The following is a 27726-nucleotide window of genomic DNA, read 5'->3' on the forward strand; positions in this document are numbered from 1 at the left end:
AAGGATAAGTGAAAGTCAACAAAGTGAAGACGAAAAAGAAGATCATTTTAAGCATAGAAAATACCTTATGTGGGGGTGCCTGGGTGGCTCAGTCAGTTAAGCATCCAACTCTTGATTTCAGCTCAGGTCATAATCTCAGGGTCATGAGATTGAGCCCCACATCAGACTTCATGCTGAGCACGGAGCCTGCTTGACATTCTCTGTCTCCCCCTCTGCCCCTCTTCCCAATTGTGTATTCTCTCAAAAGAAAGAAAAAGAAGGGAAAGGGAAGGGGAAGAAAAAGAAAAAGAAAATAGCTTATGTGAAGACTTATAAGTGAGAAGATCATGGGGCTATGAAGAAAGAAAAATCAGTAGAGCTGGAGCCTAGATTTTGTAAAGCCAGGAGATGTAGCTGGAGTGATGGGCAGGAGTGAAGCAATAGATCCAGACTATGTAACATTAAAGGGGAAATTTAAGAACAAAAGAAAGCCTTTGAGATGTGTGTTTTACAAGGGTCACTCTCTAAAGAATGGTCTGGAGACTGCAGGAGAAATGAGGGAATGGCTTGGAGACCCTATGACAGTGGAGATGAGATGAATTTGGATGAGACCAAGGTGCCCTTAGGAGATGGCAAGGCCTGGGGGTGTACAGAATGGGCAGTAAGGGAAGAAGGAGCCAAGAATGATTCTAATTTCCAGCTTAGGCAACTGACTGCATTATGATGTCATTCACAAGATATGAAATGTCCAAGCATGAGCAATTTTGAATGCAAGTGCGAGATTCTATTACTTAAGTTGTGGACATGTTGTGTTTGAATACCTGTGCAGCAAGTAGTTGACGTCTCAGATCTGGTTCTGGAACTCAGGAAAGGAGCCTAGGATGGAGATCTTGGAGTGTCCAGTAATTCCAATCATGAGCATGAAGAGGCCCTCTAGGCAGAATGTGGGTTGTGAGAAATGAAAAGGACCTGAGGATTACCCCCAATGAATACCAAATTTGAGTGATGGGCAAAGAAAGACAGTATCTTATGCCAAGTTCCCTAAGAAGTAAATCTTGAGACAAAGGTGCATGCTCAGACTTTCTCTGGGGTGCTATGCCCAGACAAGTTCAAGGAAGATAAAAACACAGGTGAGTCTAGGAAAAAAGAAAAGCACATAGAAGGTGATGCGTTGCCAAACTAGCTGCAGCCTCACAGGATAACATAGCCACGTGTTTATTCATGCAGGACATCTCCAGAAAGGTCGTATGAAACCCATGAAAGAGGTTTTGTTTCAGGGCGAGAAAAGGCAAACGACCTATCTGTCAGGTTTTTCCCATTTCCTGTCTTATCGATCAAAGTTTGCTTCCGCTTTTCCAGGTCTCATGGCTTCCTGCTCTTAATCGGCTGCTGGGAAAGCCTGAGCCCTGGGGAGTTCTACCAGGTTACTTGGGTGCTGGAGCGGCTGCAGCTCCCCCGTGGTGGGCACCGCACAGGCTCTGCAGAAGCCAGGCCCTTGTCCCCACTGGAGGCAGAGACCGGCAGGTGGCAAAGGTGAGAAAGCACCGGCAGTGAACGCCAGGACTTTATAAATGCTCAAATGACGGGGCCACCATTGGGGTGTGTAGCCTGCGACCTGAGTTAGCCGCCCTGACTGACGAGGGAGGTGGGTCTCAGCAAATCTGGACACTCGTGTGTGAACTATGGAGAGTCCATCCTGCAGGAAGCCGGGTAGAAATGGCGCTAGGTGGCCGAAACGTTCAATAATGTCAAAGAAGGCAAGGAAAAAGTATTTCATAAAGGGGCCCATCTAGCCCAGGTATTTCAGACAAACAGCACAAGCGGGCCAGCAGCTGTAGTGGGTTTTGACGGCTTGCCCCTTCTTCCAACAAAGACACTGACTTTCCTGTGGGGAACCGTGCTTCCTCCGCCTGTGGCTCAGACGCCCTGGTTGGAGCAAATCTCCCCAGCGGCCCCAGAGTTAGAACATGACCCAGACACACACCATCAGATGTTCCTCTCCGTGCTCACAGGGATCACGTGCCAACCAGCCAGGTCATTTTACAACTTTTGCAAGAACAGTTGGGAGAAAGCTATAAACTCAGACTTTACAATTATATGATCCAAAGTATCCAAATTTTACCTAAGCCAACTTTAGCTGCATTTTTTTCACTGATGCCCGAGAGGTAACTTACAGCTACAGAGACAGAGAGGTGTCCGTTGGATTTAGTGTCAGATCAGTAGGCGCCTTGGAGAGAACAGCGGCAGTGGTGAAATTCTGGAAGAAGTGATTGTCTCTTCATCCTCTTTTCAACTTTTACATCCTAATGTTTAAAAAGGAACCTAACATAAAACATTCTCATTTAAAAAATGTAGCTAGTTTATGTTGGGCGTTATTGTATTGTTTTGTTTTATTTTTAAGGAAGCATTTGAGACAGCCAGATCCTTCAAAATGGTATTCTTAGACAACCAGAAGAACATCCCTCTATTTGTCTGTCTTTCTGTCTGAATACCACCCGCCCATCCCAAAGTTATAGACAGTTATGTTTATTCTTTTTAGGGCACCTAGTGACATTGAGTCACCTGCTCAAGTCAGTGGAAAGAGCAACCAGAGAGCAGTGATTTTTGGCTGAAAACCAAATAATGACTGCACATTGATTTTAAATATCAATTGCCTTTAGCCTGAATAGCTTCTGTTATTTTATTTCCCAGAATAGTTTCTGAGAAATTAATATGCATCTAGAAGGCCAATATTCTGCACTGGGTACCATCTAGCATACTGCTAGGTACAGAACAAGTGATTAATCACTGTGGACAGATTGATTTGTTTGCATTATTAACTGTTTATACAGTTGTCTGCAGTCAGTTCTATGATTATACATGCAGGCAGACCATGCTTAGTTTTATTACCACTGCAAAATGTGACCTTTTTTGCATTGTCTCATTAGATGGATTAAAATAACATCTATAGAGGGACTCTATGTTTAATACTCCTTACAGGAAAAGTCTTTAAATGTATCACCCCTCTTCCACCCCCATTATCAGCTCAACTCACACATTTAAATAACTGAAGACCTAGAAATGATTTTCAGAGACATAATCCAAAACAAATCAATTTAGAAGATAATATGCTTCAAAATAAAATGTCCTTATTAAGCCTATAATAGCCTTTTCTAAACATAAAACTAAAAAAGAAAGTTAATTTGCATGTTTCTAACGTTTATTAAAAGTCACTGTAATGTCCATTTGTAACAGACTTATCTTTGTTTTCAGGTCGGTTTTTTGGTTATCTTTTCCATTTTTTAAATTCTCATTTATGATCTGAACCCATATTATATTTAATAACCCTAAAAATTTCCATCAGCAACTTTGATTCAACACAATAAACTTGACAATTTTCACTGTTGTTAGAGAGCAACACATGTAATGGAAACAATGTGCATGCTCACACAGAGTAACACAGAATCCCAGAAACATGTGCACGTACAAACAGATCCTTCAAGATAATGCTGGAGGGGCTCCTGAGTGACTGGGTCGGTTAATCTTCCAACTCTTGAATGCGGCTCAGGACATGATCTGGTCATGAGATCGAGCCCCACAGGGGGCTCTGCGTTGAGCATAGAGCCCGTGTAAGATTCTCGCTCTCCCTCTTCCTCTGCCTCTCCCCCACTCACATGTGCACACTCTCTGTCTCTCAAAAAAAAAGTAATAGTGCTGGAGAATGGAGCACACGGCCGGGAGCACACTGGGCTGTGGCTGCCACTGCTGCTGCCTCCCACCCCCTGCCCCAGCAAGCCAGAAATATGCGATGGAAGGAGCCACCAATTCTTGGCTGCACTGTTAAATCTGACTTACCATCTGGATCAGCAATCATATTTTTCTTATGTTCTCAGCTATTTAGTATTTTGTTGGAAGAACAGGGTGACATCCAGCCTAACATTATGAATAATTACCCTCATGTAAGACATTCAGATGATACTTAATAGAATCATCTAGAAGAGCAGATGAAATTGAATGTGGATGCTAGTTATCAGAAATATGGAAACACAGGTGTCGCTGAATCCTTCTATCAGGTGAAAATTCTTTTTTTTATATTTTTTAAGTTTATTTATTTGTGTGTGTGTGTGTGTATGAGAGAGAGAGAGAGAGAGAGAAGCCTTACGGGGGCTCTACCTCACAACCATGAGATCATGACCAGAGCCAAAATCAAGAGTCAGACGCTTAACCAATTGAGCCATTCAGATGCCCCTATCAGGTGAAAATTCTTTGCTGGGTTATAATAGGACCTCAACATCTACAAAAAATGGCCAAATATGTCAGAGCTACGAGGACCCATCATTGTAATAAAGCATGGTTTATGACCTTAGAAGAAAATAAAGACTTCTCTACTGTGGGATTAAACCCCGAAGTAGGCAGAGACAGTTGTCCTGGAAAGCAGCTAAAGCCCTTCCGTATGTTCGTGACTGTTGTCTGGAATGTGCTGATTAGTTTATTAAAGGATATGATGATGCATGTCATAGTGGATGTCTTGAGATGGCTGTTTATAACCTAGGACTGTTAAGAACCATTTACATGGGAGAAAATGTAAGCATTATGTGACGCCGGGCTGCTCTGAATGGAGGTAGGGTATGCGCTGAGCAAAGCAGTGCAATACATTCCAGAGAAGGTTGTGTAGCTGTAATGATATTAAAAAAAATAAGTGACCAGTATTTAATATTTTTTAATATGATAATTAGGTCAGCATTAAGTTTCCTAAGTGGTTATTTCATAATTGTTTATTCTTTCATTTCTTTGAGCCTTCCAAGCTTTATTCACACCAAATGTAGGCACTATAATAAATGGAAGAATCCCAACTTGATTTACTAGATTTTTTTCATGGCTAGCTTTATTTCTTCATTTAAGTTTCTTGTTCATTAGACTGTTTCTTTCTTTGACAATTTAAATGTCTTTGTTCACAGACCATTATCTCCTTCATAATTCACTTTCATTTTCTAGCTACTCTTAATGCTGCAGCGATGCACAAGGTTCATCTGGGTCCTGTTGTTAGTGAGAGTAGGATTTGTACCGCCCCCTGACAACTTTTTAAGGATGAACTGCCATTCCCTGTGAGTTGGAAAGTAGTGAACAGAGATGCTTTTAAGAGCGATGCCTTTGAGAGCGATGCCTGCCACCCCCTAGGTTTCCTGCCCTACTTTGAAAACTAACATTTTAAACTAATTTGATTTATACAAACATTAAAAAATAAAGTTAAAAATTAAAGTTAGAGGTCCCTTCCCCCTGCCTCATTTCCAGACCTGTTTAGAGTAGGTCATTAAGAAATCGACTTAAGGAATCCTGGGGCAAGCTACAATTTAGTTTTTGCCAAATGTAGCCTTGGCTGATTTAAAAAATTGAGTTATGTTTACACATAAAAATTGAAATAGAAATTTCAGCACGGATTTGTAAAAAGAAATTTTACTTCTCCTTAGGGAATCCCAACCTAAAACCAGTTTCAAAGTTGAATTGCACTCTATTTCAATTCCCTGACCTCTACCTCTACTTCAGTTTATGTTAGTTAAGTTTCAATAACATTTGAGGACCCTGAAAACTAATAACTCATATTAACTGAATATATTATTAGAGAGAAATTAATCTTAGTGCTAAGCAGTGTGTTACGTGGCACAGAGAATATTTATGTGTTGGCATTTTTAAAAATATGTATGTTAATAGTGTCATAAATATTTTCTAAAAAAGTCGGGTGACTTGGTTATTTGAAGTGAAAAAGCAATTTTGGGGAATGTTTTTAAGTGCCTTTTGGCCACTTTTAATCATCATGGTAAAATAAATAATAAGTATCATGGTAAGATAAATATCATGGTAATTATCATGGTAAAATAAACCGCATAAGAAAAAAACTTTCAGAGGCATGTTGGGTTAGGCTGATTGCACAATAAAAAGTCCAAGAAAAAGTAACACGAGTAAAATGTCCACACTATAAAATAAGTGCATAAAAATATGACTTGTGTCCTGCGCTCTCTGTGCACAAGCGACAAGCTCTGGTAGAGAGTAAAGACTTGTGTTTCATTTACTCACTTGCAGTGAAATCAGTTTTTAAGTTCTATAGATTTTAAGATCTATGTTTCAGCAACACCAGAATATAAAACAGAAAGCAAACAAACTTTGAAACATATAGTAAGGATTTCTTTCACATCTATATGGTAATATTTCTTAATAACGGATGCTACAATCTACCTGAAAGCTTAGTGTCTTGAGTCATTATAATTCTACCTCATATAATTTTGTAATGAAAGCTGTTCAGAGAACGTGCAAAGGCAAGACAGTACGCACTCGTTTTCTGAATTTCTTGGGAAAGGAGACTGCAGGTTCTGGACTTGACAAGATGGTGTCCAGATGATAAACCGTTTTTGTTTTTCAGATGTGTGTATACAGTGGACATATTCTGAGGCCTAACCCCACGCCAGGTGTGAAGGAAAGCGGTCATGAGCAAGGTAGACAGAGCCCCCCAAGCCCCCACACAGAAAGGAGCACAAGTGACCCCTCTGATGCAGGGGTGCAGTGAGAGCAGATGTTCAGGTGCGGTGGGGGCCACAGCAGGAACCCCAGCCTGAACCGGGGGAAGGGATGAATATCCAGGAGGACTTCCCAGGAGAAGTGATCGCTAGGCCGGAGCCCACAGGAGAGGCGGGACAATGGCTTGGAGAGGTTACAGCAGTAGAAGGGGAATAATATTGGTGACAAGATAGAATTGTCAAGGCCTGGTGAAAGGTGATGTGAATGCTAAGGCGTAAGAGACACTGAGAGGTCAAGGTGGTTTCATGTGTCTGATTTAGGAAAACATGGTGATGCCATTGACTAAGAAGGGAATTTTCCAAACCAAAAAAAAAAAAAAAAAAAAAAAAAAAAAAAAAAAAGGGGAAAAAATNNAAAAAAAAAAAAAAAAAAAAAAAGAAGAAGAAGAAGGGGAAATATCTACGAAAGAACAGTTTGGGTTTAGCACATGGATCAGTTTGTTAGTTGGAGATTCCTGTGGGCCTTCCTGGGAGGGACCTCCAGAAAGAGCTGGGTCCCTGGGGCCAGGAGCTCAGGACAGAAGCCCAGGATACAGATGGAGGCCCGGGAGTCCTCAGATGGCAGATTATATATATATGTGTTATATGTAAAACAAACTTTATTATTGTAAAACAAATGTGATATATATAGATATATATATTACAGAAACTGTGGGAGTGGGTGGTGTCTCCCCAGAAGGACGTGTGTTGTGTTGTGAGATGAAGTGGTCTAGCAGGAAACCTAAGGAGAAAGTCCTGTGTCTTAGCCCAGGTTCCCTAAGAAGCAAAGCCAAAGCAAGTGATATGCTAACTCTTTTTTTTTAATTTTTTTTTTTGTTTGTTTATTTATCTCTGAGAGGGAAACAGCGTGAGCAGGGGAGGGTCAGCGAGAGAGGGAGACACAGACTCTGAAACAGGCTCCAGGCTCTGAGCTGTGAGCACAGAGCCCGACGCGGGGCTCGAACCCACGAACCGCGAGATCATGACCTGAGCCAAAGTTGGACGATTAACCGACTGAGCCACCCAGGCGCCCAGTGACATGCTAACTCTTTACTGGAGGGGTGTGGGGGCACTATGACAAGGCAGTAAGAATAAGACAAAAACAGGAATGGGGTAGCCAAAGCTGGAAAGCAAACACGCGGGGTGCGTTACCTGGGTGGTCACAGCCTCAGGAGATAACACAGCCTGGTGCTCAGTCATGCAATCTTAGGAGACCCTGTCTAAATGTTCCCTTAGAAATAGTCTGCCAGGCAGGCTTCTAGCCCCTTCTCATTTTCTGCCTCTCACGAATCACTCCCCTTCCCTGTGCATTAATGCCCCAGCCTTTCCTGGCTGGAGTAACCGGCCCTTCAAGGCAGCCGTGGAGGGAGCAAGAGCCTGTGTCAGTCTGTTTTTCTCTAGTCTCAGTACTGGAAGTTCTAGTACGTCCCCCAAACGGGCACACTGGGGGCTTTGCCAAAGCCTGACCCTCAGGGGATCCAAGACAGACGGCAGCCAGGAATTGTGGCCTGGTTGGCAGGACCTGGAGTTGTGGGAATAATGAGACGATGTGAGTCTCAGTGGGGCGCCTGTGGCTAGCAACCCAGGCGAGCCGCCGCAAGGCCGCAGAGCTTTCCAAAGTGCAGAATGAAGCTGAGAAAGGGCAGAGCGCAGGCCGCTTCTGGCGCAGCTGGTGAGGAAGACTGAGAAGTTGGAGTGGGTACGGGAAGAGTGTCTTGTGCTCCTGTCTAATCATACACAGCAAACGCTAATGTGGATATGCATTTATTGATCCTGATAATGAGCTTCACTTCCCCTGTGGAAACCACGCCTAACCTACCCTTGGTTCATTTGGTTTGGGTTGAGCGAACCCCACCCAGTGGTGCCCAGATGCAGACAGTCGTTGTGTGCCCCCTGAGCACAGGACGGCCTGTGGGCCCCGCAGGCCGATGCGGCTCCGTGCCAGGAATTCCACCGGACAGTAGGCGAAGACCTGGGAGCCTGGGACTGTGTAAGGTTTATAAGCCAGTGAATTCCCTTTGCTTAGGTCAGTTAGAATCGTTTTTCTGTTACTCTGTCCTATCTGTCACTCCTGACTGCTGCAGCGACAGAGAAGTGTCCGCGGGATTTAATTACAGAAACCACTGGTCCTGATGCGGCTGATTTCAGTGGGGCAGCCCGGGAGAGGCCGGGACGATTCTGACCACGTCTCCAGCCTCCTTCCTCAAGCCCTCCAGTGCTGCTTCCCTACCTGCTGGAGGACTAAGAAGGACCATGCTTAGGGCATCTCTAGGGGGAAGCAAAATTGACAAACGCGCCTTGTTTGACACCTCTGGACCTATTTCTCTGGGCCTCCCCTGGGGTGGGGGTGCTGCCTCTCACTGGGCTCCAAGGTGCTGCCAGAACATGGCAGACCCATCAGTTTTAAAAGACTGCAGGCCATCCATGGTGATGAACCGGCTTGATCTTCATTTGCATTTCCCGCAAGTACATAACCCCACACCAGGTACATAGCGGACTTCTATTAAACGTGGGCTTGCTTGAAAGGCCTGGCCTCCAAGGAGCCGGGAGCAGCCTACGGGGTCACCCCGTCTGGAGCTTTCACGGAAGATGGTGTCCTTCTTAGGCCTGAAAAGAGTATATATTGGTCACATCTCCAAAGTCTGATCACTCCAAAGACCAGATGTAGAAATTTTCAGGTCCATTTTGGGATTCTTTCCTTCATCTCCATTGTTTTTCTTAGAATGGTAACAAATCACTTACTCAAACCTCTGTTTTCTCTCATAATGATTCTCTTATCCACTCCTTTCTTATTTAAGTTGTATTCCCAGATTCAGGTGCTCATTACCTCTGGCCTAGAATAGAGAACAGCACCCTAATTGGTCTTTGTGCCTGCAGCCACTGTCTGCACCTCTGTATCATCATACTGCTGATTACCATGTTAACAAGATCATAACTGCATCAAATGTCTGAGCCTTAGTTAAAGCAGAGGCAATGAACGCCCTAAAACTGCACGCATCTCTACTTCTGCTCTAGCGCTTGTAGTAGCCAGCATTTTATTAGAATTATTTGTAGACAGTTGTGTCTTTCTGTTTATCAGTGTTCCGTAAAGCAGAGCAAAATTTTTAAAGTTGGAGGATTCAGTAGGCTTCAATTCACTAATGAGGCGACAGGCAACTAAATGGAAGGAAATTTCCTTAAATACTTGCCTGTGGCAGGTAGATATTGAGTTTCACACTGAGAAGTGTGGGGCCACCTGGGTGGTTCCGTCGGTTAAACCTCCAGCTTCGGCTCAGGGTTTGATCTCACGGTTTGTGAGTTCGAGCCCCACGTCAGGCTCTGTGCTGACAGCTCAGAGCCTGGAGCCTGCTTTGGAGTCTGTGTTTTCCTGTCTCTCTGCCTTTTCCCCACTCACACGCTGTCTTTCTCTGTCTCTCAAAAATAAACATTTAGAAATGTGTTCTGAGACCTGATATTGCTTTGCTTGTCATTTTATTGCATGTACCTGGTCACGAGGGAGCCCAGTGTCCGTCCTGATCCTATAGTTTTAGTAAATCAAGTAACCATATGTTTAGATCATAAAAATTGGTGTGAACACAAGTAATAATGATCATTGTATAAAGCTTTAACTTTAAATGAAAAATTATTGGCCATGTCTCCTTCTGCTTTGTATTTTTGCAGGATCTCAACAGAGACTTTACATTCTTCTTCAAACCCACAGAATACCTGTGGTAAACAAAAGATGTATATGCTTAAAATACATTTCCTGATTTCCCATGTGCATCTGCCAAAAATAAATTCTTTTCTTAAAAGAAAAAGGAACGCATTTGCAAGGTTAATTTCCTCAGGGAAAAGTGGAGTTTTCAGAACAATTTTAATGTTTTTTATTGTTCCTTAATTTATACCCCATGGCTTAATTTTTATTCACATTAGATATTCATATTTCCATGATAACGAGATGCTGTGTCATTTTTAAACACCTCTTGATCATCTGAGTAGTTGTGGGAAGAGAGGTGAGGCATGAAAAAGAGTAAGGATTTTCAAATCCCATATTGCATCAACTTCCCTAATCCTCCAAACTTCAGTGCTAAGAAGCAATGGCAGGCAGACAACCTTCTTCCTTGTGGAAGGCTTGGAATGAGTATTTCATCACCATTTTCAGATTTTCTCCACAGCTCAGTAATGTCACCTCATCCCCCCCCCCCACACTTTACTGGGATCACCTGTGTAATGGAAGTTGGCCCTACATGATGAAAATAACCATCTAAGTTTTCTCCTCACAGAAACCAGCGCCAATCAGTTGGCATATGATCCAAAAGCTGTCCTCTCACTCGTGACCCAGCAGTTCCTCTGCGGCAGTGCCAGACAGACGCCAAACCACGCTGTGGCTAGCGGATGGGAAAGCCTTCTTAGAAGGGTAAGGAAAACGCCCCTTCCAGAAATGATAGAACAAATATGAAGCTCCAAAACTGCCTTTCTTCCTTCTCAGTCAGTTGGTTTGCAAAATATGTTTTCTCATTCAATGTTTATTTACTTTTGAGAGACAGAGTGTGAGCAGGGAAGGGGCAGAGAGAGAGCGCGAGATAGAGAATCTGAAGCAGGCCCCAGGCTCTGAGCTGTCAGCACAGAGCCCGATGTGGGGCTCGAACCCACAAACTGTGAGATCAGGACCTGAGCTGAAGTTGGATGCTTAACCGACCAAACCACCCGGGAGTCCCAGCAAAATATTTCTGAGGATTTTTGAGGAGGTTGGTTATCTGAGACAATGAGAAGTGGCCTGGGACATGCCAAGCCCTCATTCCTTGTTTTTAATTATGCTGAAGGAAGAGGGGGATATAGAGTATTTCCCTGCCATTCTGGGGCCATTTTTATACACCCGACCTCTGCCAGCCACGTTATGTACAATGCATTCTCGTGTGGTTCCACATAGCACATTGAGGAAGGTTAGATTGTGGTACCTTTTTATTTTTTAATAGGAGGAAACCGAGGCCTAGCTTCACAACTTAGGAGAGTCAGGTCAAGTACAAAAGATCAAAATTTAGAGTGTCTTCAGATATCTCAACAGTCATAGTGAAAGACAGAGGCCAGTGGAGGGACACCTTCAAGCTTGGGCAGGAAAAATAGTTCTTATTTAGACTGTACACCAAGCCAAACAGTGAATCCAGCCAGAGCAAAGGAAGGACACATTCACACAAGAAAGCTTTCAAACAAAACAAACTCTTACGAGACTGTGGCTAGCAAAGGAGTAAAGTAGAAAGAAAAAGAGCAACTCATGGGTGACGGGAGACAGAAGACAAATGATAGGGAAGAGGTTCCTCCATGCCCTTTAAACCCGGCCTGGTCTGCGACTTTCTCGGGACAACGGAACAGTCCCAAAAGCAGAACCCGCAGAAGCTTACAGGGGTTTTGTGCTAGAGCTTCCTCAGTGCTGGGACCTTTCCCACTTCCACTCCGTGGGCTTGCCCGCCAGATGGTGAGAACCACGTGGCCCCCGGTGTCCCATTTCACAGGCCCAGCCAGTTACCATAGAGGCTGAATTTCATTCATACCCAGAAGTGAATGCAGCAGAGATGAGCACGCACACACACACACACACACACACACACACACACGCAACGACCTCTTGGCTGGGCCCCATCCCCAGTGCTGATCCACAAAACCCTAAGTCACCTAAATGGTGATTATGTTAAGCAGCTGAGTTGGGGGCAGTTTTCACACTGTACAGAATAACTGGCGGTGAAATCGGGGCGCTGCCAAAAGGAAAAGAAGGCGCAGCGCTGGCTTGGAGACAGGGGCAGGCGGAGCCTTCAGGGCCGGGAAGGCGAGGCCTGCGTTCTGTGCAGGAGCACAGCGTTGGCAGAACTGACACCTGCCACAGCTTGGGAAGGGGGAGGACCTCCCCGGAACTTGGGATTTGCCAAGGAGACCACCAGACAGAGCCTTAAAAGTGTCATTTCTTTTGTGATAATGCATGGGAACAGAGGGTGAGTTAAAGAAAGAACTATTTACTTTCAAGCAGAATGTAGAGGGAATTTAGGAGGCTCAGAACCTATTGAGTTAGAAAAGAACTCACATTCTGCCTCACCATACAGTAAAAAAAAAGCCTTAATGGTAAAGATTAAATCAAGAGTGTGGCTGTAAGAAAAATTGTTAACATCTATAGAAGATTAAGGGCAGCACCTAAAAACACCTTTCAACTAGATAAAATAGCTCCTAAGAAAACTTAAAGATACGTTTTAAGGGTTTTATCCAAGTAGAAGAGCACTGGCTTTAACCTACAGGCACTGAGATTGTTCAAATTGCAGAAATGCTCTAAACTCTCAAAACTCCACCGTCAGAAAGCAGGTTGAAATACCCGCTCACCTACAAAACGGGTGACTTTTTTCAGGAAAAGAAAAAGACATTTCAGAGAAGGAACCAAAAGCCCAAAAGAAGAGCAGTGGACCAGGAAGCCACTTCCCAGGTTACGGTCAAGGAGGTGCACGGGAAGCCCTCCCAGGAGCACCCCAGGCTCTAGTCAAGGGCCCCTTCTGCTTCGGGCATGTTTGTCTTATAGCATTTCAGAATTCTTAGGAACCAGTGACGGGTTTTATTGGCAGTGCCTCTTACGGTACGTTATATTTATTTGGCATGACACAGCACGACATGGTGTGGACTCTCTCTACAGCATGAGTGTAGGGTGTGTGTGTGATGGGACGTATATCTTGTCTTCTTTGGTCTCTGGCTATAGAGGACTCCTATCGGGGGAGATTCTGAGACCCTGGACATCAAATCTGATGCCCTGATCGTGTAAGGCTTTTAAGAGATCTGACACGAAGAGCATGTGTTGCATGTGGGGACAGTGTGAGTCACTACAGCCAGACGGCACAGATACATCGCAAAAGTATCCAGGAGCCTTATAGCTCCTCCCACCAGAGGTAAAATCTACCTCTGCCTCCACGAGTCTAGACTGGCCTTGCGTCTTGCTTTGACTGATTAATGCGAATATGATACAAACAGAAAATTGAAAAGTACAAGGGCATTAGGAATTCCTTTCTTGCTGCTTTTGGGACCATGTGAAGAAGTCTGGGCTGGGTGGCTGGGTGGTCAGAAACAAGGTGGTCCTGCTAAACAGTCCCATGAACACCTGGGATCTGAGCCACCTAGCTGACAGACAGCTACTGAAAATACATCTGAGAGTCCAGATAAGACCCACAGAAGAACCACTCGGCTGATCCCAGACCAGTTTGCTGCCTCACAGACTAAAAGTTAAATAAATAGTTGTTTGGAGGTAGCTTGTGGCACAGAAATGGCTCATGCAGCAATTGGCATGTGAACCATTCCTTCTAGACCTCAGAAAGTCACTTATCACCGACTCATTTCTCTTCCTTATCCTCACTGGCCACACTTTAATTCCAACCCGCCCCCATTTGGCTGGGCATATTTTTAGATGTGAGAATATACTGCATCTTTGTGCTGGAACGTGTCTGCAAAGCGGTGGCTGTTCAAGGTCTTGAAAAAAGAGCCATGATGCCCTGAAGGCTAAGAAGCCAAACCCATTGTGGAGACGTGTGTCCACCTGTCCCGCCCCCGTAAGGATATTTATCTTTATTCCATTCCTCCAGCATCTGTTTTGTTTAAATATCATTTATACCTCTGTGCAATTGCTTTCACACTGGTGCCAGAGTGTGTTAGGGTCACAATTAAATCAGCACCACAGCCAAGAGGTAACATGAGGGACACATGTTGTACTCCATCTCCTGGCCCCTCCTGAACTGGCTTCTGAGAGACCTTTTCTGGGCTGTCTCTCCCGTCCCCAAAAGCAGCACTGAGGACCCATAAGGACCCGCCTTCATGCTGCATTTGCTCTAACAGTGGAAGACACCATAAGACTTGAGTTCAGATGGTGGCTCTGGTGCTTACCAGCCGTGCGTCAGGGTAATTACATGTATCTCACAAAGCTTTGAAAGGATTAAATGGGAGAAGACATGAGAAATACTTTAGGGCCTTTCATGTATTAAACTCTTGATTTTTTTTTTTTTTTTTTTGAGAGAGAGAGCACATACTAGAGCATGGAGGGGCAAAAGGAGAGAGAAAGAGAATCCCAAGCAGAGAATCTACACTGATCATGGAGTCTAGTGTAAGACTTAATCCCACAACCCTGGAATCATGATCTAAGCTGAAATCAAGAATTGGACGCTCAAATGACTGAGCCACCCACGTGCCCCTAAACTCTCTGAATTTTAATAGATTCATGTGACTGTCAGGCTCATTGCACCTCTGCTTTCACTGTCGCTGTGGCGACACTGAGTTTATGGGACAGAAGTGCTCCAACATGGTCTGTTGTGCGGGATGGAGACGGCAGACTGCTTCTCTGTCATTCCGTCCTCTGTTCAGTCTGTGCTGCTTTCTGGTCTAAGGGCCGGACTAGATTGGGCCGCGCGGTGGGCTGCGCCTTCTCTGACTGGCCAGGGATGTCTGCCTGCCTGGCTGAACCGGAGCCGGTCCTGACGTGGTGTCATGGGTTAGGGGCACCATGGCTTCCTGCGTGGAGCACGGGAGCAGGAATCGTGGGACCTTTATGCCAGGTCCCAGCACTAATTTGGCAACTGACCTTGGGCAAACCGCGTTCCTTCTCTTCTTTCTATTAAAGGAATTTTAATAGCTTTTATGACCACACCTCATAAAGATATAGTGAAGATTAATGTAGAATATCTGGAGCAATTTCAGAGGGAAACACCACAGAGATTATAATTAGTTTTACAATCCATAATTAAGTCTATAAATAGTCAGGAGGTATACACATCTGAATTATACATTTAAAAATAAGAGCTCATGTTTTTAAAAATCTTTCTAAAGAAAATGAAGATCAATTACTTGGTCATATTCAGACAGATGATGAACTGAAAAAACACAAAGATTGTGGCCTTAATGTCGCCTTCAGTTTGGACTCTGCAGTGAGATAATGAAGCTGACCGTGGAGGATGACATCTCTGTTGGGGCTCCCTCCTGGACTAAAGGTTTAACTTATTCACTCGCAGAGGAGGAGTATCCAGGGCATCTACAGATAAAAGGGTTGTGATCTTAACCCAATTCTGGATACGGGGATTTTGTGCGGGAAGCATTGTAGAGCCTTTGAAAAGCACTGTAGAACCCCTTTCCTTAAATGCTCTCTCACACCCTTCAGGTCCACGCCCCTCAATCCAGGCAAGAATGGGGACGAGGAGGGATTCCCAACGGGGGCCAGAGGCCCATTCAGTCCTTGCCACCTTGGGAAACGGTTGACGTCGTAACCCTCTGGGCATCAGGAGACTTGCCTTCTGTCCCCCCCCAACCCCCCACCAACTGAACAGCCCCTGCGAACAGTACAGTAGAGCCTGGGGTCAAATGCCCAGTTGAATCTCACCACCTTTTTAGGGATTCAAAATATTCAGTCAGCACAGACAACTTAGGAAAGTCGGTGCTCCAAAATCCCGGATCCTGACACACACGCTTACACGATTCTGTTAGTTGGAAGCACGTTCGGAGCACAGACGCCCTGCTCCAGGCCCATTAGCTGTGTCCCCGGGTCAGCAAGCTGACGCTGCGGGCTGCGCCTCTGCCTGTCTCCTGTGGCTCCCGTCTTCCCAGTCAGGCACGACCGTCCTTGGGCAGCATCAACACTGGGCACCGTGGGGCCCTTTTCTGTTTGAGCTGCAGGCCAGCACTGGGTTTCTGGCCGGCACTGCTCTTCTCACAGCCCCTGGACCTCCAAGCTGACAGGTCACCACACGCTGGATTCATAAAAACAAATAAAATATCACCCTTTTTTATTTCCTCTGGCTGAGCTGCTCCTGCTTACCAGCCTCTGCTCCCCAGGGCTGGGCCAGGAAGGTGGGGGTGGGGGTGTAGACGTAGTGGTCCCCAGTTAGTTTTAGGCTGGATCATGTCTGCAGGGTAAATAGTCCATCAGTGTGGTTCACTCCTAACAGACCTGCTCCTCCCCACTCTCCCCTGCACCTTCCCCACATGGTGGCCGCCTTCCCAGGAGTGGGAGCTTCCCATTCTCCTGATGTCAGGATGGGGGAAGGGGTCCTGGCCTCACGGGGGGTCTTGGGCCGGTCCCCGCTCTGTGGTCCCAGACATCGTCTGGCTGCTCTCTGCTGAGATGAGCTGAACCCGTTCCTAACTGTAGAGCCGGTCTGTGCTTCTGCTCAGGCCCTGGCTGGTGTATCTCCCAGTGTGTTCGCTCAGTCAGGCCATGCCCCCCGGGGGGGGGGGTCCCAGAGGGGCTCCCAGGGCCCTGCGGCTGAGCAGCCCTCTCTCCAGCTCTGACAAGTACAATTCACCTGCCAAGGTCATTTGTGAGTCCTGAGGGGCCCATCCATCAGCCCTGGATTCAGGGTCACTTAGCTCATGCCAAAATGAGACCCACTGAGGCTCCCACTGCATACTTCCCCTCCGTCACATTTTTCCTGTGTCAGGTAACATAAAAGAAGAGGCTAGCCTACGAGGAAGTTGAATTGGGGATGCACATACTTTGAGTTCAGTGGTGTTTGTTTATGTAGTTCACAGACACATCTGAGTCCTGTTAAATTATTGTGTTGATCCAGGATAGAAATGACTTCTAGTGTTTCCCTGCTTGTCCTTGAAATGTTCTTCCCGCACAGCTTACTGGCTTTTCCTTCAGACTCCCTCTTCTCTGAGAGTCTCCCCTGACCACAGGCCCATAATGGTATTCTCTCTCCCCTTACCTTGCTTTCTTTTTCTATGTTCTTAAAGTTTATTTATTTATTTACGTTGAGAGAGAGAGCCAGAGAGAGAGCGAGAGAGAGAGAGAGCCAGAGAGAGAAGTCAGTGGAGTGTCAGTGCGCTCTGTCAGTGCAGAGCCTGATGTGGGGCTCAAACCCACAAACCATGAGATCATGACCTGAGTCGAAACCAAGAGTCAGATGCTTAACCAACTGAGCCCCCCAGGTGCCCTGCTTTATTCTTCCTTATTACACTTCTCTATCACAAATAACATCATTTGTTTTCTTTTTTTTTTAATAGTTTATTGTCAAGTTGGTTTTCATATAACACCCAGTGCTCGTCCCACAAAATCACTTGTTTTCTTGTTGACTTTCACCTCTTCCACCAGAACATAAGCTCCAGAGGTCATGGTCTTGTTCACTGGAATATCCCCAGTGCGTAAGATGAAATAATACCCTTAATGATTTTTGAGATTATTAAAATAAAAATCCATATTGAAGTCTGCAATGAAATAAAGAAACTTAGAGGGGGACCTGGGTGGTTCAGTTGGTTTAGCGACCAACTTTGGCTCAGGCCATGATCTCGCAGTTTTTGAGTTCAAGCCCCGCGTCAATCAGACTCCATGCCGACAGCTCAGAGCCTGGAGCCTGCTTCAGAGTCTGTGTCTCCCTCTCTCTGCCCCTCCCCTGCTTGTGCTTTCTCTCCCTCTCTCTCTCTCTCTCTCTCAAAAATAAATAAACATTTAAAAACATTTTAGAAATAGAATAAAGAAACTTAGATATTAACTAGTTTCATGAGCTGTAAGAGAAGAATTTGAGACCAGAGCTATCTTCTCACTTTATGCCTGGTATGATTTCTGTTGTGCTGCTCAGGCGGTCTTCCTCAAAGGTATATTATCTAAAAATGTTATTTGTTTGAGATTCCATGTATTTGTGTAATAATCTGCAATAAGGTATCTGGATCAAAAGTTAGCTTTATTGCTAAGTCAACATCTGATCATCTTAAATATTGATATACATAGTGCAATTTATTTTAAAAAAGAGCACACAGGGGAAAAAGAAGAGAGAAAGTGGACTTTCAGTTTCTTTATTTTATTTTTTAATTATAGATATATAGTTCTGTATGTCCATATTATTTACACCTATTTTGAAATGAGTCTATAAGCACTTTTTTTAAAGTTTATTTATTTTGAGAGAGACAGAGACAGCATGAGCAGGAGAGGGGCAGAGAGAGAAGGAGAGAGAGAATCCTAAACAGGCTCCAGACTGCCAACACAGAGCCTGACATGGGGCTCAAACTCACAAAACCATGAGAAACCTGAGCCAAAACCAAGAGTTGGACCCTTAACCCACCGAGCCACCCAGGCACCCCTATAAACACTTTAATGCACATATAAATGTAGTCAGTATTTCGTGAAATTATCACTTAAAAGAAGGAAATTAGAGTAAATGCTAGAATTTTTACCTTTATACTCATTTAGGGAAATGAATTTTGTTTATAAGTTTGTGCAAAGTATATAGTCATGCAGGCTTTTACACACAGACAACAAAGGAATAGGGGAAAAGATCCATATTGCAAAGCTATATCAAAGGGCCCTAAGTGACTTCACATTCTATTTTTTCTCTGGCGCGTTTTATTTGGCTGGTTGAATGACTGTCATTTTGCATCCATTCCTCTGCGGCAATGACATGGTGAGGACGGTATTTTGATGGATGGAACTGTCAGAGCCTGAGTATTTAGATATTGCATCCGTGTATTACATTTACAAAAGACTGCATTATAGGACAGTGTGATTGCTCTTCTCTGACTATTCTTCTGAGCATTAAGGACAGGGGCTGGCAGTTAAAGAACAATGATGCATCTTCCTTTTCCTCATTCTCCCACTTCTGTTGTGTTGCTCAGCTGCAATTGAAACAAACCCCAAGGCTTTTGTTCACAGGCTTAGTCTAAGGATGAACTCTCCTTCAGCTGGCTTCACATAATCCAGTATGGCAAAGGCAAGACATTAGGAGATCAGGTTCATCATGCCAGATGCTATGGACGAGAACAATAAACCACATTGCTTGCTAGAAACTTAGAGGACAAAGACTTGAAACAAATACACTACCTATTTTCTTCCTCAGTGTGCTATTTCCAAAACAGCCCCCCATACCCACCCCCACCCCCACCATCAGAAAAGAAGAGCATTTCTATGAAAACTTTCATTANTTTGCTTTTTTGAAAGTCCTGCACTGGTCCCTGTTTTCTCTAAGTGAAAGAAATGAGAGGATTTTTGCTTTTCCAAACAAATTACCACCCTAATGTAGGTTCTTCAAAAAAGAGGGATATCTATAGAGACATTTTCATAGATGAACGGACGTCATCTGCTGTTCTCTCCTCAAAGGAGAATTTGAGAAACCTACCCTTTCTCTTAGGAAGGCTGCTCTTTATTATTCTTAGGGGACTTAAGGGGTCAGTCTCCTTAAGTGACACAATACAGCTTGCAGGCTACAGTCTCCAGCTTTTCCTCCTGCTACTTTCAGAGCCACACAGCATGATCACAGGTATTATCTCTACATAATTCCTTCCTCAACATTCTCCTACCGGACTAGTGGCATTTTACCTTTGAGACGTGTATTTCAAGAAACATTTAATTTTCTGACCAACTTTAAATGACAGAACAAAATGACAGTAAGCACGCTGTTTACTCTTCAGTACTTTGGCTCTCTGAGGAGCTGAGACTCACTTTGGATCCCCGTTCTAGAGATACTGCTCTTGCCAGTGGTGCCATTTTGTCTGGATAGAGTCTAGGTCTCTTGACCTAACAGAACTCTAATTTGGGGAGGTGGGCGGAGAATAGCTCTAGGTGTTTACTTCTCATTACAGGAGCACAAGCCAAAGGGGCCACAGCCTGGCTTTCCTTTCACGTTACCTCCATTTGACCACGGGAACCATATCTCCTGGGAACTTGCATCTTGACCAAGTGAGGTAGTGAGAAGGAACATTGGAGGTAATTTCATCCCTCTTATAGGAGGCGGGGATTCCTGCCCAGGCCATCCATGTCCAGATACTATTATTGTGCTGCCTGTTTCCTGTTGTAGGAATGTGTGTGACTCTTTGTTTCTCTCTTTGCTGCTCTCTGCTTCCAAGCCGGCTATGTTAGCCTTGTATCATTTCTGTGAGATTTCGCATGTGGAATTAACACACACGTGTGTGCATGTGCACACACACATACACACACACACTCCCCATAATATCCTTTCTCACAAATATATACCTTTTGCTCAGGTTAGAACAAATTTCTAACCTGAAATTAGATACGGATGCCATGGTTCTAAATCTTATAAGAAGAAAATAACCAGAATCCCAGGGTTGTGTATTTGACCCAGTCCTCAAAAGCTGGCCGTTCACAATTAAGTTAGTGAATAATGAAAGTGTGGTGTGACCCATGTTATTGAGTAAAAAGTTCATGTAGCATCTGAGGGTACAATCGTGTTTTCATTAACACTTTCATCTTTATGTGAAATGTTTGAGTGTGCTGCCGTCATTCCTGAGGGTTTGAAATGTCATAGCTATTTGGGAAATGTAGGCAGGGCACAACCAAGTTTTCATAAGATCACACACCATTAGGCTTTCTCTCATCCTGGTTTCCCTATTGAATTGAGTTTTTGAGTTTTGGGTTTTGGGTTTTCTTTCCTTCCTTTCCTGTCCTTTCCTTCTTTCTTTCAAGTGCTTATCTCTCAACTTTTATGCTTAAGAAGTCTATTTATCACCAGGAACATTCTGTTATTTCCTTCAGGTGTTCTTCACGGTGGTTTAAGATTCAACTGTAAAACTGAAATTTTAGTGCCAAGATTATATCAATTTGATGGTACAGATAAGTAAGCACTTGTGATATTAGATGATTGTTCACACTGTGTTAGAATCTTTTCTAAACACATCGTTTCATTGAAATTATAACACCAAAAACCGATATGAGTTTAGAAACTTATGTTTACCTCTGAGAGGTTTTTATTAAAAACTTAGAAAAAATAAATATCTATTGATACTAAAGTGCTATTAAGCACAGCATACGGTATGCTTCTGTATTTGCATGGGTACTTTAGGTTGCAAACAAACAAACAAAAAATCAATTCATCTGACCTAAACAAATAAGAATGTATTGGTTTATATAACTGAGATGTACAGATNTTCCTATGAAAACTTTCATTAACTGAGATGGCACACAGCAGCGACTATCCCCCACTCTCTGAAAGTTTGGAAGTTCATGTTGGGCCTCTTTGCTTTTTTGAAAGTCCTGCACTGGTCCCTGTTTTCTCTAAGTGAAAGAAATGAGAGGATTTTTGCTTTTCCAAACAAATTACCACCCTAATGTAGGTTCTTCAAAAAAGAGGGATATCTATAGAGACATTTTCATAGATGAACGGACGTCATCTGCTGTTCTCTCCTCAAAGGAGAATTTGAGAAACCTACCCTTTCTCTTAGGAAGGCTGCTCTTTATTATTCTTAGGGGACTTAAGGGGTCAGTCTCCTTAAGTGACACAATACAGCTTGCAGGCTACAGTCTCCAGCTTTTCCTCCTGCTACTTTCAGAGCCACACAGCATGATCACAGGTATTATCTCTACATAATTCCTTCCTCAACATTCTCCTACCGGACTAGTGGCATTTTACCTTTGAGACGTGTATTTCAAGAAACATTTAATTTTCTGACCAACTTTAAATGACAGAACAAAATGACAGTAAGCACGCTGTTTACTCTTCAGTACTTTGGCTCTCTGAGGAGCTGAGACTCACTTTGGATCCCCGTTCTAGAGATACTGCTCTTGCCAGTGGTGCCATTTTGTCTGGATAGAGTCTAGGTCTCTTGACCTAACAGAACTCTAATTTGGGGAGGTGGGCGGAGAATAGCTCTAGGTGTTTACTTCTCATTACAGGAGCACAAGCCAAAGGGGCCACAGCCTGGCTTTCCTTTCACGTTACCTCCATTTGACCACGGGAACCATATCTCCTGGGAACTTGCATCTTGACCAAGTGAGGTAGTGAGAAGGAACATTGGAGGTAATTTCATCCCTCTTATAGGAGGCGGGGATTCCTGCCCAGGCCATCCATGTCCAGATACTATTATTGTGCTGCCTGTTTCCTGTTGTAGGAATGTGTGTGACTCTTTGTTTCTCTCTTTGCTGCTCTCTGCTTCCAAGCCGGCTATGTTAGCCTTGTATCATTTCTGTGAGATTTCGCATGTGGAATTAACACACACGTGTGTGCATGTGCACACACACATACACACACACACTCCCCATAATATCCTTTCTCACAAATATATACCTTTTGCTCAGGTTAGAACAAATTTCTAACCTGAAATTAGATACGGATGCCATGGTTCTAAATCTTATAAGAAGAAAATAACCAGAATCCCAGGGTTGTGTATTTGACCCAGTCCTCAAAAGCTGGCCGTTCACAATTAAGTTAGTGAATAATGAAAGTGTGGTGTGACCCATGTTATTGAGTAAAAAGTTCATGTAGCATCTGAGGGTACAATCGTGTTTTCATTAACACTTTCATCTTTATGTGAAATGTTTGAGTGTGCTGCCGTCATTCCTGAGGGTTTGAAATGTCATAGCTATTTGGGAAATGTAGGCAGGGCACAACCAAGTTTTCATAAGATCACACACCATTAGGCTTTCTCTCATCCTGGTTTCCCTATTGAATTGAGTTTTTGAGTTTTGGGTTTTGGGTTTTCTTTCCTTCCTTTCCTGTCCTTTCCTTCTTTCTTTCAAGTGCTTATCTCTCAACTTTTATGCTTAAGAAGTCTATTTATCACCAGGAACATTCTGTTATTTCCTTCAGGTGTTCTTCACGGTGGTTTAAGATTCAACTGTAAAACTGAAATTTTAGTGCCAAGATTATATCAATTTGATGGTACAGATAAGTAAGCACTTGTGATATTAGATGATTGTTCACACTGTGTTAGAATCTTTTCTAAACACATCGTTTCATTGAAATTATAACACCAAAAACCGATATGAGTTTAGAAACTTATGTTTACCTCTGAGAGGTTTTTATTAAAAACTTAGAAAAAATAAATATCTATTGATACTAAAGTGCTATTAAGCACAGCATACGGTATGCTTCTGTATTTGCATGGGTACTTTAGGTTGCAAACAAACAAACAAAAAATCAATTCATCTGACCTAAACAAATAAGAATGTATTGGTTTATATAACTGAGATGTACAGATAGAAATCCATCATTAGATACAGACAGAGTTCTAGGATTATGAGGCCGTAGGGGCTTTGTCCCTGTGTCTTTCTATTCTCTTGACTCTTCCTTTCTTTTTGCTGGTGCTGTTACAAGTGGCTGTTATAGGGGCACCTGGGTGGCTCTGTCAGTAAAGCATCTGACTTTGGTTCAGGTCATGATCTGATGGTTCGTGGGTTTGAGCCCCACGTCAGACTCTGTACTGACAGCTTGGAGCCTCGATCCTGCTTCGGATTCTGTGTCTCCCTCCTTCTCTGCACCTCCCCTGCTCATGCTGTGTCTTTCTCTGTCTCTCAAAATAAATAAAACGTTAAAAAATCTTTTAATTGGCTGCTTTAGTCATAGGCCTCACATTTGTATCCCAACATCATTTGGATCGCAGTAATGTGCCCATGTCCCACAGCTCTAAGCAGCAGTTTGGATATTCAGCCCAATTTAATTGAATTAAATCCTATATCCACCCCTGAATCGATCACCGTAGCCAGAGAAATGAGATAGATGTACTGCTTGACTAATTCTACATCATCCGTTCCACCCCTATAGCAATGGTGGGCAGACACAGCTTCTCCAGAAGCACAAAAATCCCCCAAAAGAAAAGTGGGAGCTGTTGAAAAGGTTGAAGAAGAAAAGGAAATTTCACAGGTAACCAGAAGGTGTCCAGTCATCCTCCATCACGTTGTCATTGTGAGAGAATAGTAATGATTTCTAGATGTTCATGTAAAGTGTATCTTCACCATTGTGCACCAGGGCTTGTAATGTGAGCCAACAAAAAAGGTACATTATGATCTTAAAATAGGACAATGAAAAAAGGGTTCAAATAGCCATGAGGCTTGACTATATACTCAGTAATGGTTATGGTGTAATAGTGCAGGACTATGATCCTTGAGCAGCATTATGATCCTTGAGATAAGTGAAAAAAACAAAAAGTAAGCACTAAAGATTTCCCCAAAAATGATTTCCTAGAGGCAGTTCCTAAGCTACAGAGCAGAGCAGGGGAACCAGGCAGAGGCCAGCATTCTCACTGAGTTAAGAGACAGAGATTACAAATTAGAAAGCCCAAGGCAAATAGAATTTTTAGGGCTAAATATGTGAAAGGAGGGAGCTACAGAGAGAAAGAGAGACAGAGAGAAAGAAAGAGATCCAGAGATCTGTGGATAGAGGTCCTCTAAAGGCTCTGGTTCATATATGAGCCTGAGCCAAGAATGAACACAAAGCAATAATATTACAAGGCAGGTAATACTTGTCTTCCCATCAACTAGAGTGCAAAGATTTCAAAGTACTGAGGTATTTGTAAGTATCCTCAGAAGAGAATTATATTAATAACGGGGCTCAATTAGCCCTAGACTAAATACAACCCTGGATCTGCCTTAACAAAGCCTAAAAGCGTGCCTTCAAAGGAATAAACTGATCACAAATAACTACCTGCAAGAGCATAGCCCAACACTCTTTAAGGGAACACAACAAAATCTAGCATGCAACAACAGCAAGGTCACAGTTTGCAGAATTCAATTAAAAATTTCCTGACAGGTGTCCCTGGGTGCCTCCGTTGGCTAAGTGTATGACTCTTGATTTTGGCTCGGGTGATGATCTCATGGTTCGTAAGTTCCAATCCCTCATCAGTTTCCTCTCTGACAATGCAGAGCCTGCTTGGGATTCTCTCTCTCTCTCTCTCTCTCTCTCTCTCTGCCCCTTCCCCCCACCCAAAATAAATAAAGAAGCTTTAAAAAAACTTTCCTGACATACAAAGAAGTACAGAAATATTCCCATAACAGGTAAAAGTAATCAATACAAATAGATCCAGAAGTGACCAAGACGAAGGAATTAACAAATGAGGACATTAAAATAGCTATTAAAAATATGCTCCACATGTTTTAGAAAACAGAGGGAAACATGAACAATATGAGAAAAGTAATTTTTTAAAAAACTTTTATGAAATGACCAAAACTCACAATCTACAGATGAAAAATATAATATTTGAAATGTGGAAAGTAGCAGCATATTAGACACAGGTGAAGAAATGGTAAATGAATAAAAAACTATCCACAATGAAGCAAATAGAGAAAAAATACTGAAAAAAAAAGGCCTGTGGTACAATATCAAATGATCTATTATATGTTTAATTGGGTTGTCCAATAAGGAGAGAAGAAAGTTGAGGATAGGGGTGTGTTCAGAAAGACATTTGAATTAAAAATAGATAAAAATTTAACAATTCAATGAAGGCTATAAACTTACTGACCCAAGAAATGCAAACAACTAACACAAAACAAACAAGTAGAAAAGAAAATAAAGAAAACCAAACCAACTCATAATCAAGTTGCTGAAAATCGAAGATAAAGAGAAAACAATTTTAGACCAACCATAGGTAAAACATGGTATGTGTGAAGACACACAAGGATGACCCCAGGTTTCTTGTTAGAAACTCTGCAAGCCAGAAGAGAACATAGTATGTCTTTATAAAATATTTTAAAAAAGAAAAGATTACCTACAAAGACACAAAGAACAAAAGTATCTTTCAAAATAATGAAAGACTCTTAAGGTATACAAAATCTTACCAAATTTATCACATTGGGCTTTTACCATCAGTAATGTTGAGGAATGCGTGGCAGGAAGAAGGAAAATGGCACTATGTGTCTACAGAAAGTCATGAGACCTATCAGAAATATTAATAATTATTTAATAATGATTAGTAATAGTTAATTGATAATAATTATTTGATAATGATTATCAAAAATTACTTGGGTAAATATGAAAGACATATTTTATCTTATCTTTCTTCCTTTTAGAATTTCTTTATAAGATAAATAACTGTTTAAAGCAAAAATAATAACAATGTTTTATAGTATTTATGAGTGAAATGAAGAAGTAATTGACAACAGTGGTACAAAGGTTGAGAAGGGCGAACACAGGGAGACTGTGAAGTAATATAACCAAGTAGTACAATGTTATTTGAAGGTAGACCGTGATAATTAAAAACGTATTTTTCACATCTTAGAACAATCACTAAAAACAAAACAAAGAGGCATTGCGAATAGGCCAACTATGAAGGTAAAAAAAGACCATAAAAATATTCAATTAAATCGTAAGATGGCAGGAACAGAAGAAAAAAAGAAAAACAAAAAAGAAAGAAAAATGGCAAGATGGTAAATTTCAAACCAACCATACCATTAATTACACTAACAGAAATGGTTTAATGGCTGGAGTGACACTCATTAATATAACACAAAGCGGATCTCAGAACAAGGAATATTACTAGGTATAAAAAAAGTGTATTTCCTAATAACAAAGGTATAAATTCATCAAGAGCACATAACAATCCTAAATATGTGTGACGCCAATAATAGTGCTTCTAAGTACATGAAATAAAAACTCAGAAACTTAAAAAGCAGACAAATCCATTGGTATACTTGGATGTTTCAGCACCACTCTCTCTGTAATTAATAGAGCAACTCAAGAGAAAATCAGTAAGGATAAAAAAGACTTAAACAATATGATCAACAAATTCAACTTAGGCTAATTGACATTATAGAACACTCCATCCACAAACATTCTCTTCCACTTCATACAAAATATTCACTCAGAGACTCTGTTCTGAACACTCAAAATGATCTCAGTAAGTTTCAGATGATGGAAACCATACAAAGTAGGTTTCTGAACAAAACAAAAATACTAGGAATTATTAAGAGGATATCAGAAAAATCCCACATATTTGAAAATTAAACAATATCCTTTTGAAGAATCCATGGGTCAAGGAAGAAATCAGAAGGCAAATTAGGAAACATTTTTAAATGAATGAAAATGAATACACAGCATATCACATTTGTGAAAAGTGATTAAGACAGTGTTTGAAGGAAATTGGCAGCATTAAAGAAAGAAATGAAGAAATCTCTTTCTCTGGATCTCTTTGAGCAAACATCACAGCCACTAGCCCTCTCTCGGGGGCTGGGATAATTCCAGTCTTGAGATGAATTTACAACATGGATGAAGTTAGTTAGGTCTTCATAGTCCATTTGATGTCTGGTGATTCTGTTCATCATACGGCAGAAGGCTGTGAGCCTCAAATGAGGACTAATGTGAAAAAGCCTCACGACATCTTAAGAAAAGTGCTCAAATGGGAACATTATGTGCCTAATGCACTTCCTGTGTCTCACAGGTCCCCAGTGCAGACTCAGTGACACTAATGGTAGCTTTTATCCCCTCTCTTCTGCTGTGAGCCATTCGGTGCGTTGACAGGTGGCAACGCCGAGCACATTTTGTTTTCCCTTTGGAGCCTTGGTATTTTGGTTTTGTTTTTA

General features: G+C 42.6%; 1 protein-coding gene across 1 annotated transcript; it reads left to right on the top strand.

Moving 5' to 3' along the window:
* The first annotated feature begins 541 nt into the window (after window positions 1-541).
* Window positions 542-27644, top strand: LOC144221355 (uncharacterized). Its single transcript, XM_077751830.1, has 6 exons — window positions 542-640; window positions 1339-1512; window positions 6374-6446; window positions 10769-10902; window positions 23978-24076; window positions 27585-27644. The coding sequence occupies exons 1-6, from the start codon at window positions 542-544 to the stop codon at window positions 27642-27644; spliced, it is 639 nt and encodes a 212-aa protein (XP_077607956.1).
* The last annotated feature ends 82 nt before the right edge of the window (window positions 27645-27726 follow it).

Source organism: Crocuta crocuta, unplaced genomic scaffold (genome assembly GCF_008692635.1).
Source record: "Crocuta crocuta isolate KB4526 unplaced genomic scaffold, BGI_CrCroc_1.0 scaffold20, whole genome shotgun sequence".
Lineage (NCBI taxonomy): Eukaryota > Metazoa > Chordata > Mammalia > Carnivora > Hyaenidae > Crocuta > Crocuta crocuta.